This window comes from Argentina anserina, chromosome 6, assembly GCF_933775445.1.
Source record: "Argentina anserina chromosome 6, drPotAnse1.1, whole genome shotgun sequence".
NCBI lineage: Eukaryota > Viridiplantae > Streptophyta > Magnoliopsida > Rosales > Rosaceae > Argentina > Argentina anserina.
In genome coordinates, this window is record NC_065877.1 from 25,797,834 (window position 1) to 25,814,118 (window position 16,285).

General features: G+C 39.8%; 1 protein-coding gene across 1 annotated transcript; it reads right to left on the reverse strand.

Moving 5' to 3' along the window:
• Positions 1–8,651: 8,651 nt before the first annotated feature.
• Positions 8,652–10,472, reverse strand: LOC126799217 (dof zinc finger protein DOF3.1-like). Its single transcript, XM_050526374.1, has one exon. It carries the CDS (start codon positions 9,660–9,662, stop codon positions 9,024–9,026), a length of 639 nt encoding a protein of 212 aa, XP_050382331.1. The 5' UTR covers positions 9,663–10,472; the 3' UTR covers positions 8,652–9,023.
• Between the last annotated feature and the right edge of the window lie 5,813 nt (positions 10,473–16,285).

A 16,285-nucleotide genomic window follows, 5' to 3' on the forward strand; every position in this document is an offset into this window, starting at 1 on the left:
TGAGATAATCTTATAACTCTTATTATTAGTGGAGCTGATCTTTGTTTTTTTGCTATTGATTGGAAGATTGTTGAGAACTAGAAACTGGGTTGTTGGAATAACCAGTTGGGTTTGGGGTCTATTGATCTTGTTTGAATTGCCATTACTTACACTTTGAATTTTTGGTATTTGATGCAATGATGTTGTTGTCACTTGAAAGCTGTGAGTAGAAGTCATGGAAATGTTATTTAAAACAAAATTAGACATGTTGCAACCCCCTGCAAATTGTGAAATAGCAAAGGACATTAGTGTTGAGGCAAATATAAATTTGTCAGAGCTACCATCAGATCCTAGATTGCGAAAGAAAATTCCAGACTACCCCCAAGTTTGAAGATTATATTTACAAAGGGGTCCTTGTCGACCTAAAGATCACAAATTTGTTAAGACCCAATGTGGAGCTAAATAAAGAAAGTTCATAGTTGCTTGGTTTAATGATTTTCCTAACTGGCTAGAATATAGTATAGATAAGGATTGTGCATATTGTTTGTGTTGCTACCTATTTAAAACTAATTATGGAGATCAAGCATGTGGTGATACTTACTAGTAAGGGCTATCAGAATTGGAAGGAGAAATCAAGGCTATATGTTCATGTCGGAGACCTCAACAACGCCCATAATCTAGCTTTGAGAAAGTGTGAAGATCTCATGAATGAAAGATAACACATTCGAAATAACATCAACAAGAATGCTAAGCAATCCAGAACGGATTATCGAATTCGGCTCACTACATTAGTAGATTGTATACGGTTCCTTCTAAGACAAGGTCTTGCATTCCGGGGCCATGATGAGTCAGAAAATTCAAGCAATCAAGGTAATTTTGTTAAGCTTTTACAATTTCTTGTTGATCATGATGAATAAGTTAGACATGTGGCATTGAAAAACACTCTAGCAAACCTCAAATTGACATCCCCAACAATTCAGAAAGAGTTAGTAAATGCTGCAGCAGTTGAAACAACAGATGCTATAATTAGAGACATGGATAATGCATTGTTCTCCATTCTAGTTGATGAAGCTAGAGATGTTTCTATAAAAGAGCACATGACTGTAATTTTTCGTTATGTGGATAAAAGGGGTTGTATGATTGAACGTTTTATTGGCATTGTACATGTTGCCAATACCATTGCCAGAACACTCAAAAAGTTGTAGATGAATTGCTTAGTAAGCGAAAACTGAGCATGTCAAGTTTACGTGGTCAAGGCTTCTATGGAGCAAGTAATATGAATGAGAAATTGAATGACTTAAAGACACTTATTTTGAAGGATAATATCACTGCTTTCATGTCCATTGTTTTGCACATCAGTTTCAGTTAGCATTGGTGGTTGTGGCAAAGAAACATAGTATCATAGGTGCTTTCCTTCACATTAGTTGCGAATGTTGTGAATATTGTTTGTGCCTCTTCCAAACGTCGAGACATTCTTCGAGAAAAACAGACTCCTAATGTTATTCAAGCATTGAAATTTGGAGAGCTTTCAAGTGGAAGAGGGTTAAATCAAGAAATTGAGATTAAGCGTACAACTGATACATGTTGGAGCTCACATTATGGTACGCTAATAAATTTTATAGCCTTGTTACCTTCCATAGTTGATATGTTAGATGAAATTGCAAATGACAAAGTAAGTTCTGATAAAAAAGATAATGCATACATTTCATTAGGGTTATTGCAATCTTTGATTACATATTCAGTTTGCATTTGATGAGGATTGTACTTGGTATTAGTCATGAGTTGTCCCAAGTATTGCAAAGAGATGATCAAGATATACTAAGTAAATGCAATGGATTTAGTGAAAATATGCGAGAGAAAGTTGCAGGATTTTAGGGATAATGGATGTGATTCTTTACTAGACCGTGTTGTTATTTTTCGTGGCAAAGAGAATATCATGATTCCCAACATGAGTGAGCAACATCTATGTAAAGGAAAATCAAAGCGAAAAAGTTGAGAAATCACAAACTTGCACTATTATCGTTTTGATTTCTTTTGTGCTGTGATAGATCTCCAACTTCAAGAGCTGAACAATCATTTCAATGAGGGTAATACACAGCTACTCCTTTGTATTGCATGTTAGAGTCTGAATTGTTCATTTTCTGCTTTCAACAAAGAACGTTTGATGCTTCTTGCTAGATTTTATCTGACTTATTTTTCTACAACAAAGCTATTGGTACCAGAGCCACAACTATATATATATATATATATATATATATATATATATATATCGATGACATGCAATCAAACACTAAGTTTCAAGATTTACATGAGATTTCTAATCTAGCAAAAAAACTTGTTGAGATAGGAAAGAGTAGGACATATATGTTTGTCTATAAGCTCATTACCTTGGCACTAGTACTTCCGGTTGCAACAACCAGGGTTGAAAGAGCATTCTTTGGTATGAACATTTTAAAGAATAGAACGCGAAATAGGATGGGAGATCAATGGTTAAATGATAGCTCAAACTGTGTACCTTGAGAATGATATCTTCAATGACATTGATAATGAGACTATAATTCAAAGGTTCCAAAACATGGCTACACGTAGAGCACTTAAGTAGCTCTTAAATTGTTTTGTACGTATGCATTTGTGCTTCTTTGAATGCTAATTTTTACAAGCAAATGGATGTTTTAGTTTTCCATTACTAGTAGTGTTAAATCATATTCGTATTACCTAAAAACTAACATATCAAACCTATTTTCACATTCAGCAATTCAATGTCTTTGAGAAAGAAATTCAGCACCTTTTTGTTATGGAGTGAACCAGCTCTTGGTGACAAGTCTAGTTATACCATGTGCATTTTATTGTAGTCCAGGTCTAGAACTCCCATAAGAAACTATTGTTTTGTGTTTCTTTTGGGAAAATGTTTGTTCCTTGACGTGTTAGAAGCCATTTTTGTATATGTATGGCCTTGCTGAAATTTAAAGATATATAAAATCATGTATTGAATTGGAGTTATGACTATCATGAAAAAAGTGTGCCCCATGATGCATGGTTCTACCTCCGCCACTGACTAGAACCACCTTTTCCCATATCCATTCATTTTTCTGTAACAATTACCCCCCTTTACCACGCATAGGCAAAACTTCGACATTGAAATTTCACCAATTAAAAAACACATTTAATAAATTCAGATTTTGTTTTTTCTGAATCAGAAACGAATGGATTATGGGAAAAACATCAAGGCCAACACACCTGTCTGCTCACCACACACACATGCTTCCTTGAAGTTGATACTGAAAACCATTAAATGAGTGGCAAGGAATTTCTCTTCCACCTTGGTTGGCAATTTGACAAATAATGGTAGAAGAAGCCAACCTCAAAGTCAAATTCCCCAAAAACAGATTCACAATTATTATGGAGACCAGCTTGGAGTGCACATCCAATGTCAGATTCATTTAAAAATGTGGACCATCACAAACTTCCATCATTTCTTGCCAACAAAGTTAGCATGGCACCTATGCTACTGCTAGTCGGTAGAGATTTTGCAGTTTACGTGTGCAAAGATGAATAATAAGGATCATCAATAAGATTAATACATGTTGGCACCCTTACTAGCACAGAGCTAGTATGACATGCCACCGAGCATAAGCATCACTCTCTAGGCGAATCTACAAATCACTATGTGACTCAACCATGATATTCATAGCGTACCTCGTCATACAAGATTTCCAATGATAGTCGGAACTCACCAAGACACCACCGGGAAATCACCTTTCCGACCTCATCAAGATGACTCCATAGTAAGCCTAGAGGGGCACTTGTCCCACATTGAAGAATATGTAAATGAGAAGGGTTCCCTCACCTATAAAAGGGACCCATCATCCCACTTAGAGGGGGGATCACGACATGTATAACTTAAGGCTATTTGCCGATACTAGTGGATTCAAGTGGACGTAGCCTACCCCAAGAGAGGGAGGTGAACCACTATACTTCTCGTGTCAAACTAATACTCACTAATAGCTAACCGTGTGATCAATCACCCATCTGGTAATCACTACGTTAACATTGGCGCCGTCTGTGGGAAGCTGACAATTAACTTCGTCGCTCCCCACCAACAGACCTCCCACGGTCCCCCACACCCCACAGTGCATGAGCTCACTACGGCGCAGTCAAATTTAAAAAAAAAATATATATTTGACCCTCCCGTGGTCCATGCCTTCCACGGTCACGTTCTTCCACACTCCTCCTAGCACGGTGGACGTTCTTCCACGCTCCTGCTAGAGTAGCACGTGATTGCTAGCACGGTGCAAGATTGCTATCGTAGTCCCACGACTGCTAGCGTAGTACGCGACTGCTAGCACGGTGCAAGACTGTTATCGTAGTCCCTTGACTACTAGCGTAGTACGTGACTGCTAGCACGGTGCACGGATGCTCTCGTAGTCCCATGACATGCTCCCATAGTTCCATGGTGGAACTCCACGGTCCTACTCCACAGTCGGCTTTCATAGTCCTGCTCCACGGTTGACTTCGCAGCCTTCCGTAGTTGCCAGAGAAAAGAAATCATTGGCACAACGGGATTTGCTGGCAAAGCCAACCAACCCGCAATAAACCACTACCATAACACAGAGAATTGAAAGGAAAATCTCTTCAAATCGGACATCTCCTCACTCAAATCCAAAGGGGCTACTTGCAATCATCCCCCGCGCAAAGGAGCGTCATGCTTGGACACTTCCAACATGATTTTGGTACTTGCATAAAGCGCAACTCCACTCCACATCGGCATAAGATAAGTAAAATGCTATGCCACCTTACTCCTACTGTAGAGTTGATTATTACCATATCTTAACATGATTTTATTACGCTATAAAGCATGCCTACAACATACCGCACTTGATATGCATGTCCGCATGGTTTTCACGCATTGGCTACAACACTGTAGAGTTAGCTAGCAATGGCACTTAGCCATATCTTATATGCTTAGAAAATGTGTGACGCACACACTTGAATGTCTAACTTGATTGTGCTAATGAAACTAGGAATTTTTCTAACCATTGTTCAGGAGAACAATTAAATTCCTTATGCAGACTGTTTCATCACACAACACTCAGACGTCACAGAATCAAAAATTCTTTCCTCACCAAAAAGTGAGAGACTACGCCCAAGAGGGCTCAAGACGTCCTACGCCCAAGAGGGCTCAAGACGTCCTACGCGTAACGCTTATCTACGCTATGATGGATGCACTACGCCCAAAAGGGCTCAAGCCGCGTAAATACGCGCACTACGCCCAAGAGGGCTCAAGACGTCCTACGCGTAACGCCTATCTACGCTACGATGGATGCACTACGCCCAGGAGGGCTCAAGCCGCGTAAATACGCGCACTACGCCCAAGAGGGCTCAAGACGTCCTACGCGTAACGCATATCTACGCTACGATGGATGCACTACGCCCAGGAGGGCTCAAGCCGCGTAAATACGCGCACTACGCCCAAGAGGGCTCAAGACGTCCTACGCGTAACGCATATCTACGCTACGATGGATGCACTACGCCCAAAAGGGCTCAAGCCGCGTAAATACGCGCACTACGCCCAAGAGGGCTCAAGACGTCCTACGCGTAACGCATATCTACGCTACGATGGATGCACTACGCCCAAGAGGGCTCAAGACGTCCTACGCGTAACGCATATCTACGCTACGATGGATGCACTACGCCCAAAAGGGCTCAAGCCGCGTAAATACGCGCACTACGCCCAAGAGGGCTCAAGACGTCCTACGCGTAACGCCTATCTACGCTACGATGGATGCACTACGCCCAAGAGGGCTCAAGACGTCCTACGCGTAACGCTTATCTACGCTACGATGGATGCACTACGTCCAAGAGGGCTCAAACCGCGTCAATACGCGCACTACACCCAAAAGGGCTCAAGCCGTCCTACGCGCAAAGCACACTGTGCTCAGAGAACGCACTACACCCAAGAGGGATCGACATCTTACGCGTAAAGCTCACTACGCTACGATAGTAGCTTTACGCTCGAATGTCAACGCCAAAAAGACGTCATACGCGTAGCCTATTACGCTATGATTGACACCACGCTCTAATTCAACGCCAAAAAGACGTCATACGCGTAACCTATTACGCTATGATTAACGCACCACGCTCTAATTCAACGTCCAAAAGACGTCCTACACGTAAGTCACTACGCTAAGATGGATGCACAACGCTCTATGTCAGCGCTCAGACGTTCTACGTGCAAAACTTTGCACTAAGATGGACACATTACGCCCGCAGTGGCTCAATGCCGTCCTACGCACACTGCAATATAGGACGCACCATCCTATAGAGGTCTCACTAGCCTTCAAAGGCCATATTGGCATATAAAAGCCACACTCACCCGTAGCGGCCATATTAGTCCAAAGCGCCATCACGCAAGACTACTTCGCATAAGCACACCGCACACATAAGCCATATCACTCGAAACCGTCTCGCTGACTAGGGGTTTCGGGGACTTACGCACACTCGCGTACTATATCATATTCGGGACCATACATACACACGCATCATCATGTGTCAAACACACATCGCGCCCATACATTGTTATGCTATCCATAACAACAGACATACTTCGTGCACATGTTTTTATCTTTGTTTTGCAGGTTTGAGAGTCTCTTCTTGCTTAAGGAGTTCGGGGACTAGTAGGGGTATGCCACCGCCCGGACACTTATGCTCGGTGACATGTTGATTGATAAACTCCCCAAGCAAGAAGTTCCTCTTACTTAGGGACTGCGGGGGGACATGTTGGCACCCTTACTAGCACAGAGCTAGTATGGCATGCCACCGAGCATAAGCATCACTCTCTAGGCGAATCTACAAATCACTATGTGACTCAACCATGATATTCATAGCGTACCTCGTCATACAAGCTTTCCAATGATAGTCGGAACTCACCAAGACACCACCGGGAAGTCACCTTTCCGACCTCATCAAGATGACTCCATAGTAAGCCTAGAGGGACACTTGTCCCACATTGAAGAATATGTAAATGAGAGGGGTTCCCTCACCTATAAAAGGGACCCATCATCCCACTTAGAGGGGGGATCACGACATGTATAACTTAAGGCTATTTGCCGATACTAGTGGATTCAAGTGGACGTAGCCTACCCCAAGAGAGGGAGGTGAACCACTATACTTCTAGTGTCAAACTAACACTCACTAATAACTAACCGTGTGATCAATCACCCATCTGGTAATCACTACGTTAACAATACCATTGATGATTCAGTTGTATACGTTGTAACCACATATTAGCACAAGTAAACGCCATTAATGTAATCAATCCTACATCAAATCAATTATTCATGATCATTCATCATGCATGATGGAAAAAAAAGAAGTCACATAGTGTTCGATCGATATAAGCAAATTATCGGACGAACCTATAAAAATCAAGATGAAATTGAATGCTCGCAAAACGCAAGTCTTTCTGATGATCAAAACACTAAATGCCTGTTAAAACTTTCTTTCAGTTTGATTCTAGTTCTCTATCTCCAATCATAATAAGAAAAGTAAAGCAATAGAATTTATATTTATAGCTATTTATAGGTAGTATATGTATACTATTATGTTGAACCTTTCCCAAAGGAAAACCCAGAATCGTATTTTTGTTCCAACAAGAAAGTGAAGAAACCATGTAGGACCACAAAATGCAAAATGAAACAAGAGACAGTCCATCTCTCTTGTAGTCAGCATTTAGTAACATGGAGGTAATGGTTATCCATTTAGACCATCACCTACTAAGGTTTGTAGGGTCGTATATGATGTAGAAGTGCTAGATGATTCAACTTCTGAAACGCAATAGGATTGCATTTCTCAACCAACTAATTCAATTGCATTTAACTAACCTGCCAAAATAAAACTTGAATTTTCATTGGGATACAGAGCATTTATAAGAGTTTGAAAGAGGGATGCGGGTCAGAGGGGTCAGAGTTCAATCTCTTCCGATGTATAAGAAAAAGCACATAATCTTCAACTTTCAAGTTATTCACATTGATCTGATACATGCTAGTTATATCCAGTCGTGGAAGATATGGACAATAAGAAAAACGGCTATAATAATAAAGGTGACCCTTGGCAAGTGATGAATGAAAGAAGTCAAAAGCAGAGAATTAATTGAGAATAAGAAATGATATCTAGTATGAAGGAAGCTGAATATGTCTTAGCCCTAGAAAGACAAAGCTGAAACATACAACTTTGAACTATGAACTTCTGCTTCCCCCATATCATCTCCGACTCCATCAACTCTATCTTTTTCATATTCTTATATTATTTCTCACACATCTTATTCTTTCAATAATACGTTTGAGAAACAATAAACAGATCCCAAACAATGTTTTTCATCTACTTGTATACACTAGTGGGTAAATTAAATCATATCCTACTCTTATGCAACACGATGTCAAATTCCATATTCATCTCACAATCTACAAAAAAAAAAAACAGACATGCATACCAAATACTAAACAAGTAAGCAGTGCATACTTGTCACTCACACAGTCACAAACACATGCATAGACAGATGAAAGAAAGTTATCAAGATCCTAGCATAAGATATCATATTAGTTAGAAATTGTGGCTAAATGGCACCCACAACAGTCTAGCAAGCACATGATTTAAATTTATGACATAAAGCCACAATATAATGGAGAAAGTGATAGTTCAAAGCTTGAAGAACAGTCATTTCCTTTAATAAGAGGGGGACCTCAAAAGGTGAAAGAGAACAAGTTATATTAGATACAACCAAAAACCCACACAAAAGATAACAAAAAAAAAACCATTACATATGGAACACTCTATTGGCATGGTAGGAATCAAAGAGTGGACTTTGGTGTTTCTCAACCTCTCTATAACCTCAGAAAAATGCTAAATTAAAAGCTTAAGAGCTGCTTAGCATTAAGCCTAAAGAGTCATTCATGCTCCATTTTCTCTTCACAATCAAAGTTTCCAAGTGTGAAAACATTATATCATCATAGACTAAATATATATGTGGAAAGCATTCATCTAATTATCTACTGAAAACTTGAACCTGGTGTGTAAATGGCAAGGTCAGGCCACCCACTGCTCCCAAAACAATCACCATTTTGCAAACTCATGTAGCTCTCTGGATTCCCATTGCTCTGAACCTCCAAACCTGGATCCAAATTCAACCCATGTCCTGATGAATCCACCACATTCTCTCCAAAATCACCCATTTGCATTTTAAAACCCGACCCATTTGGATTCAGACCCTCCATAAGTGACCCAAATTGATCATTAGTACTCAACAGTGAGCTGAAGCTCCCTGACATATCCATCATCGGACTTTGCTGATCGACTTTCTGACCCATTTGGCTCTGAGCTTTTGCTGCTGCTGCTAAAGAGCTCGAGACTGTTGAAGAAGATGAGTTGGTGGTTGATGATGAAGATCGTTTCGAACCCGAAGATCGCTTGGTGTGCTTTCTGCTTCCACCACCTATGGGAATGTTTCTGAGGGAACCACCTTTGGTCCAGTACCTCTTGCAGTTCTTGCAGAAGTGTCGAGGCTGCGAGAGATTGTAGTTGTTGTAGTAGCAGAACTTTGTGTTTGAGGAATCGCAGCGTGGACATTTGAGCTGCTCTTGCTCTGGGAAATGGGGTTTGATGGGTTGGAACGTTGTTGGGTCTTGCATTTCTGAACACAACAGAGCTTGTGTTTGATTTGGTGAAGTGGGGGTTTGGTTTGGTTTGCAGGAACCTTAATAACTAGAGCTAAAGAACCTCACTTTCTTGAGTTTAATTAGCTTGTTTGATCAAGTGTGAATATAACTAAGAGAAACCAAAAGAGGGCAACTCTAGAAGGGAAGATTCTGGATCATTTAGTTGGAGAAAGTGGAAATTGGATTATTGAACCGGAAAACGAGTAGTTTTGTAAGGATCCGAGATTGGTGTGTTTTTGTGACTGGCTTTGAGCTTTTGGGTCTATGAGAGGCGCAAGGGGAAGGAGGAGAACTGAAAGATGACAAAAGAAAGGAGGGATATTTATTCAGACCCAGATATGAACTCTCTCATTGAACCATGTCCCAAACACAAAGCAAAACTGCAAAGTTTCAATCTTTAAGCAGCAAAGAGATCACAGAACCTAGAAAACAGAGCACACAGATTGGATTTTTCTGGGTTCTAAAACTCAGGAACTGGGAGTTGCTGTTCACATGGGCTGTGGTATTGATGAGTGGAATCAAAGAGTGGAAGATGTAGAAGAAGAAAGAATATATGAGGTGATTTTCTTTGATTTTATGGGAGATGAATAATATCTAATCTGTATGTCCGCGTGAGAGTGACGATTTGAGCTGAAATAAGAGAGAGACGATGCTCTAGCACACAGAGGCCATCCCCTTCTATATTTTCTTCTTGCAGACTGATCACAAATTAAACTACTTAATTACAAAGCTAATTCTTTCTTCAGATAAAATATTCATCTAGTTCTCTCACAAAGATTTTTGTTCTTGTTCTCTAGCTCCTCTAGAAAGATTAGCTAAAGCTTTTTGTAATGGTCAATGACTTGGAGTTGTTTATTACAAAGCAAAAGCTGACACAAGTCAACCTTGATGATTAACTGTGTTCATTGAACCTTAAACATATGAATCAAATAGAAAGTGGGTATGTTTAGGCCTAAAAAATAATGTATAACTTCAGAAGGGAGAAAAATATGTAATGTCACTAGTGTGTATAAAATATCTTGTCAATGGAGGTAGTACAAGAACTATTTTTCTACGGACCTTGTGGAAAAAAAAAAACTATTTTCCTGAAGAACAAAATTGTGTACGGATGATCTAGACGATAGGGAGGGGACATATTCTAAATCGTAGACTTAGAAATTTGGATTTGTTTTTCAACTAAGATCATCCTATTAAAGAAAAGAACACTAAAACAGTGTGTAATATCTAATATTAGATGAGATCCATAAAGGGAAAATTTACTAAAAGCTAAGTTGAGAAAATGAGGTTTACTAGAGAAGAATCTGGTAAAGCTTGCGTGCAAAATAAGCATGAGATAGGGGCACAATTGCCATTTTATCACCAAATCTGGCATTTCCATGCTCTTTTTTTTTTTTTTAGTTTCATCATTAATAAATAATCCAAAATTTACTACATTTGATGACTGGATTATTAAATCAATTTACCACAGTGTATTTTGAATATAACATGCATAATTACAAGAAATTAAAAGTTATCATGTCACGTTACTTAAAAGTTATCTCGTAGTATTAATGCACGTGACTTAATAGTTGGCATGCATAATTACTAGAAATTAAAAGTTATTTTATATCGCCCCAAGTGTCTTGATAATTGCGCGTTTAGATGTTAAAATGCATAGTTTAAACAGTCACATGAGCTGTGCGAATTTTTTTCTATTGTATTTCCGTCACACACCGCCACATCTGGCAAAGCATGATATTAGAAGATTTGTTGAAATAATCCCATCAGAAATAAATTAAAACAGTAATGATGCAAAGTAACCGAACCGAGGTTTATGAATCGAGTAGGCGAGCATTAGCACTTGGGGGCATGATAGCGGGGGTCTCAAGTGGACAAATGAGTGATAAAAAAAAAAAGGTGGACAAATGAGAGTCGGGTGGCGCACAACTCTAGGCCCCCACCCTCCACGAGCAAAAAACGCCATGCATGAGTAGCTAGTGTGGTCGGTGATGATCGACGAGAGAGGTCAGGTAGACTAGTTCCAACTTCCAACCCAAACAGTTTGCATCATTTTTTCAACTTAACACAATGAAAGTGATCGTCATGTCCTCTCCTTGTCCTTCCAGAGCCAGACACGGCTGAGATGGCGTGCCCTAATGGCCTATGAGTCTTTGATGCCATCAACTTCCAACCCAAGAAACTCCATGCCATCAATCTATCAACACCTGCAAAACGCACCAACTCTCTCTACTGCTCTTTCTCTCCATCTCTTTCTACTCATTCCACCCAGTCACGCCTAATCTTACACTGTTTTTGTGACTTGATCAGTTGATCGATTCTATATTTTCTGTTGGGATTTGACAACTCAGGGAGGTCAGGGGGGCAGTTAACCCGGTCCCCTGCGCGATGTCCTTAGTTAATAATCTTTTCCATCTTTTGTGGGATGTCGATCGGGACGATCTGCTTAGTTATTGGTTATTAGATATCAGCTCGATCCAAGAATCCAAGTTGGTCTTTACTTGTGAAAAATAATCGTGCCGGCTAGAGATCATCTTCGTTAATTTGCTCTTCAATTTCTGTGTTTCAATATGTTCTTATGTAGCATTTCGATTGTGTTCGGAGGCTTTATTTATTTCTTGAGCATTAAAGAAACATGCATCCACCATTTGTTTCTACTGATTAGTGAGACACTGAGACGGCTAATGGCTTTTCAGTTTAGTTGATCTTAGACGGATATAATTTTGAAAAAGGATTGGAAAATCAGAATGTATTCATGAAACTATATTGTCGATATTGTGGGATTAGAGAAATAATGATTAACAATGAAAGGAAATGTGAGCAGCATTCCTTGGTGGGACAAAATGGACTAATGGAGTAGCAGCAAGTTCTCTTTGGAGCGCCTTTCATTCCTTGATTCATGCCTCTTTTGGTGTCTTGGTGTTTAGTTATGAGTACATTAGCCGATCCATAATAGGGAACAGTCGGAACACTATCTAGAAAAGCATGGTATGTTATCGAAATGTATCTTACAATGTTACGCCACATATGACATATCCAAACAATTAAGCATTTTAGTGGGACAGAATGGACTCGCAACGAGCTCTTTTTCATGCACTTTCTTTCGTTGATTCATGCCTCCTTTGGTTTCTTGGTGTTAAGTTATGAGTACATAAGTTAGGTGCCCATAAGTTAATGCATATATAGGTTACAATCAAGCACTACGTTATCATTCAACTGTAGGTGGTGATATTGCACTAATAGTTGCTACACAGGCATCCACACATTTAATTTGTTTGTTCATCAAATTGGTGCCTTCCTGCTCCCGTTAGTTCAGTTTCTGATATTTAGAGCATCCACACTCATAAATTGCATTTGTTCAAGCAAATGGTAGAGCCAGAAGCAAATTTTGCTTCAAGCAAATCGATTTTTTCACACACCCATTTACAATTTGCTTGAGCAATTCAATTTTGTCTTGTTGTGAAATAATTAATTTTTTTTACCAGATATATTTACAACCAATAATAATGTGCCACGTGTCATTATCGACTCGATATTATCCAAAATTTCCGATAAGATTTTCGACTAATAGATAATTGACAGGTGTCACTGCCACCTGTCATTGTCGCTAAATTAATTGGAGCAGATTTCCGATAAGATTTTCGACTAGTAGAGAATTGACACGTGTCACTGTCGGCAAAATAATTGGACCAAATTTCTGATAAGATTTTCGACCAATTTGCTATAAAAACGTCTAATATCACTCATTATAACTCATCCTTCAATCTAAACACTTAGCAACATTTCCTTGTTCATCACTCTGATGAATCCTTTCAGCTTCCACAATTTTTTCAGGCGGAGACAACGTCAACAAGAAGAGGATGACGATATGGAGCAATCATTCGTGAATCAGGTAGTCATGGCGGAAGCACAACACGATGATGAATCAACACGACCAAGCGGTTCACGTCGCGGTAAAAAACCGAATAAGCCACGTCAGAGGCTATCTAGGGGACACAATCTCATGGAAGATTACTTCATCGAACGTCCAATTTTCGACGCTCAAGACTTTCGTCGGAGGTACAGGATGAGCAGAGACCGATTCAACATTATCATGACGGACCTCTGCAACCACGACATGTCTTGGCATCGAAGAGAAGACGCCACTGGTTTGCTAGGGCTACTTCCCCAACAAAAGATGACCGGGGCTCTACGAATGCTAGCGTACGGGTCAGCCGCAGATCAGTGTACTGAAATTACAAGGATGGGGGAATCGACTACCCTGGAATGTATGAAGGAGTTTTGCAACCAAGTGGTTCATCTCTATGGTCCAAGATACCTCCGCAGTCCAACACCGGCAGACCTCACGCGACTACTAGCTAAAGCCGAACGCCGAGGTTTTTCAGGTATGATTGGAAGCTTTCCACATCATGCATTGGGAGTGGAAGAACTGCCCAACCGCCTATCAAGGGGCATACTCGGGCCGAAAGGGTCGCCCAACGGTTATCCTAGAGGCAGTGGCCTCGTATGATACGTGGATATGGCACAGTTTTTTTGGCTGTCCTGGAGCTAAAAATGACATTAATGTGCTTCACCTATCGAATGTGTTCTCAGAGATCCTTGCCGGAAGAGGCCCAACTGTCGTCTACGAAGTCCACGGACAGAGGTACAGCACAGCTTATTATCTGGCTGACGGAATATATCCAAGGTACTCTACATTTGTCAAACAATTTCCAATCCCCAGACGCCGCAAGATAAGCTCTTCGCAAATAAACAAGAGGCATACCAGAAAGATGTGGAGAGGGCATTTGGCATCTTGCAATCTCGATGGGAAATTATACGTCATAGTTGTACATTGCACCACAAATCGGTAATGACTACCATCATATTAGCTTGCATTATATTGCATAACATGATTGTTGAGGAAGAGTATGTGGATGATGAGGAAGAAGAAGAAGACTTGCAAAACCCATCGAGGGCTTTCTGGGTTTATGATGGGCCGGTGAATGCATAAGGGAATCGAGTTCTTTTTGAGCCAATCAGTAGAGATGGAGCTAATATACAACGGTTTCACGACCGTGTTGCCGATCTCGAATCCGCTTACATCCATCGAGAGCTCCAGAAAGACTTGGTGAAACACATTTGGAGAGTGGAAACCGGTGAAATACTTTAAATATGTTTTATTGTGTGTTTTCATGATGTTTGTGTTTAATTATTAAGCTTGTGTTTAATTTCAGTATGTGTTTTAATTTAATGTGTATTTCAATTTCAACTTAATAAATAAATTGCATTTTATTTCTCGAAAAATTTAAATTACATAAAATGACGAGCCAAGCCTAGATTTATTCTTAGTACAATACTATAACTACTATGAAAAAAGCACGCGATTTGGGTGATAATAATCCAAATATGTTTCATCGGTAAGTTGATCTTGACTAGCTTCTCCTTCATTAAGAATTGCTAGTTTCCTCTTGGTAAAATACCTTTTCGAGATTGGGGTCATAGCCTCCAAATCCATTGTCATGATCCTTGTGTCATTCTCTTGTTTCTTCAATCGTAACTCTTCTTCCGCCCTTGCTTCTTTCCGCTTTTAAATGTCTATGTACTCCGCATAATAATTAAGCTCACTTTCATTATGGGCTAGCCTCTTGGTATGCCATGATGCTTGGTCACTTGCAATGGTATGCAAAACCTCCACCTGTTGCTCAATATGAGTCTTACCCTGTTTCTTTTGGCACCTAGCTTCCTTTGCCGCCTTGGTTCCCATTGGTCTAGGTGGACTCGATGGAGCTGCCGTGTTGCTTTGAAGTGTCTCATTCAATTGGTCGTCATCCAAATTGATGGTTGGAGATGATTCAGTTGCGGAAGGAGTACCGTGGTAACTACTTGCATATGGAGATGGAGTAGTAGGTAGCACCGCAACGAAAGATGGATGATCTTTAACCACTTCCCAACATTCAAAGTGTGTAAACTTTTTCTTCTTGGCATTATAGTAACATGATTGAGCTTGTCGTTCCTAATGTAAAAAACTTATATTAGGTACTTATTTAATTACATAATTTAAATAAATTAGATAAAACAAATAATGTAACAAATTAGATATATTAAAACAAATAATGTAAACAATGCTACATATTTAAACAAATTAAATAAAATAAATAATGTAAACAAAATTAGATATATTAAAATAATTAAATATGTAAACAATGCTACATATTTAAACAAATTAGATATAAATTACATAATTTAATTCATATAATCAAATAAAAATTATAATATATGATAAAACAATGTACTTACTTCGTCCATTAGCGAAGTGCCGCTAGCTATACGTTGTCGTGATGCCGCCAAACATTCGCCCCATTTTTGCAAGAGTAGCTTGAACTTGTTGTAGTGAGAAGCGAGCGCGATTCGGGTCCTCGGCTCCTTCGGAGGGCTCACCCGGTGCTAGCACCCAATTTTGCATATAATCGCCATGAATTGTCTCCCACAATTTGTCACTCTTTTGTTTGTTACCGTCATATTCATCAATGCTATGACGGACAAAAGAAATGCACATTTGTAAATCTTCGGAAGGAAGCCAATGGGTGCCCATTGTTTTGGAAAAAAATGCTAAACGA

Excerpts from the sequence above, each read along its gene's own strand:
- LOC126799217 (XM_050526374.1), bottom strand. The coding sequence starts at position 9,662 with ATGCAAGACCCAACAACGTTCCAACCCATCAAACCCCATTTCCCAGAG.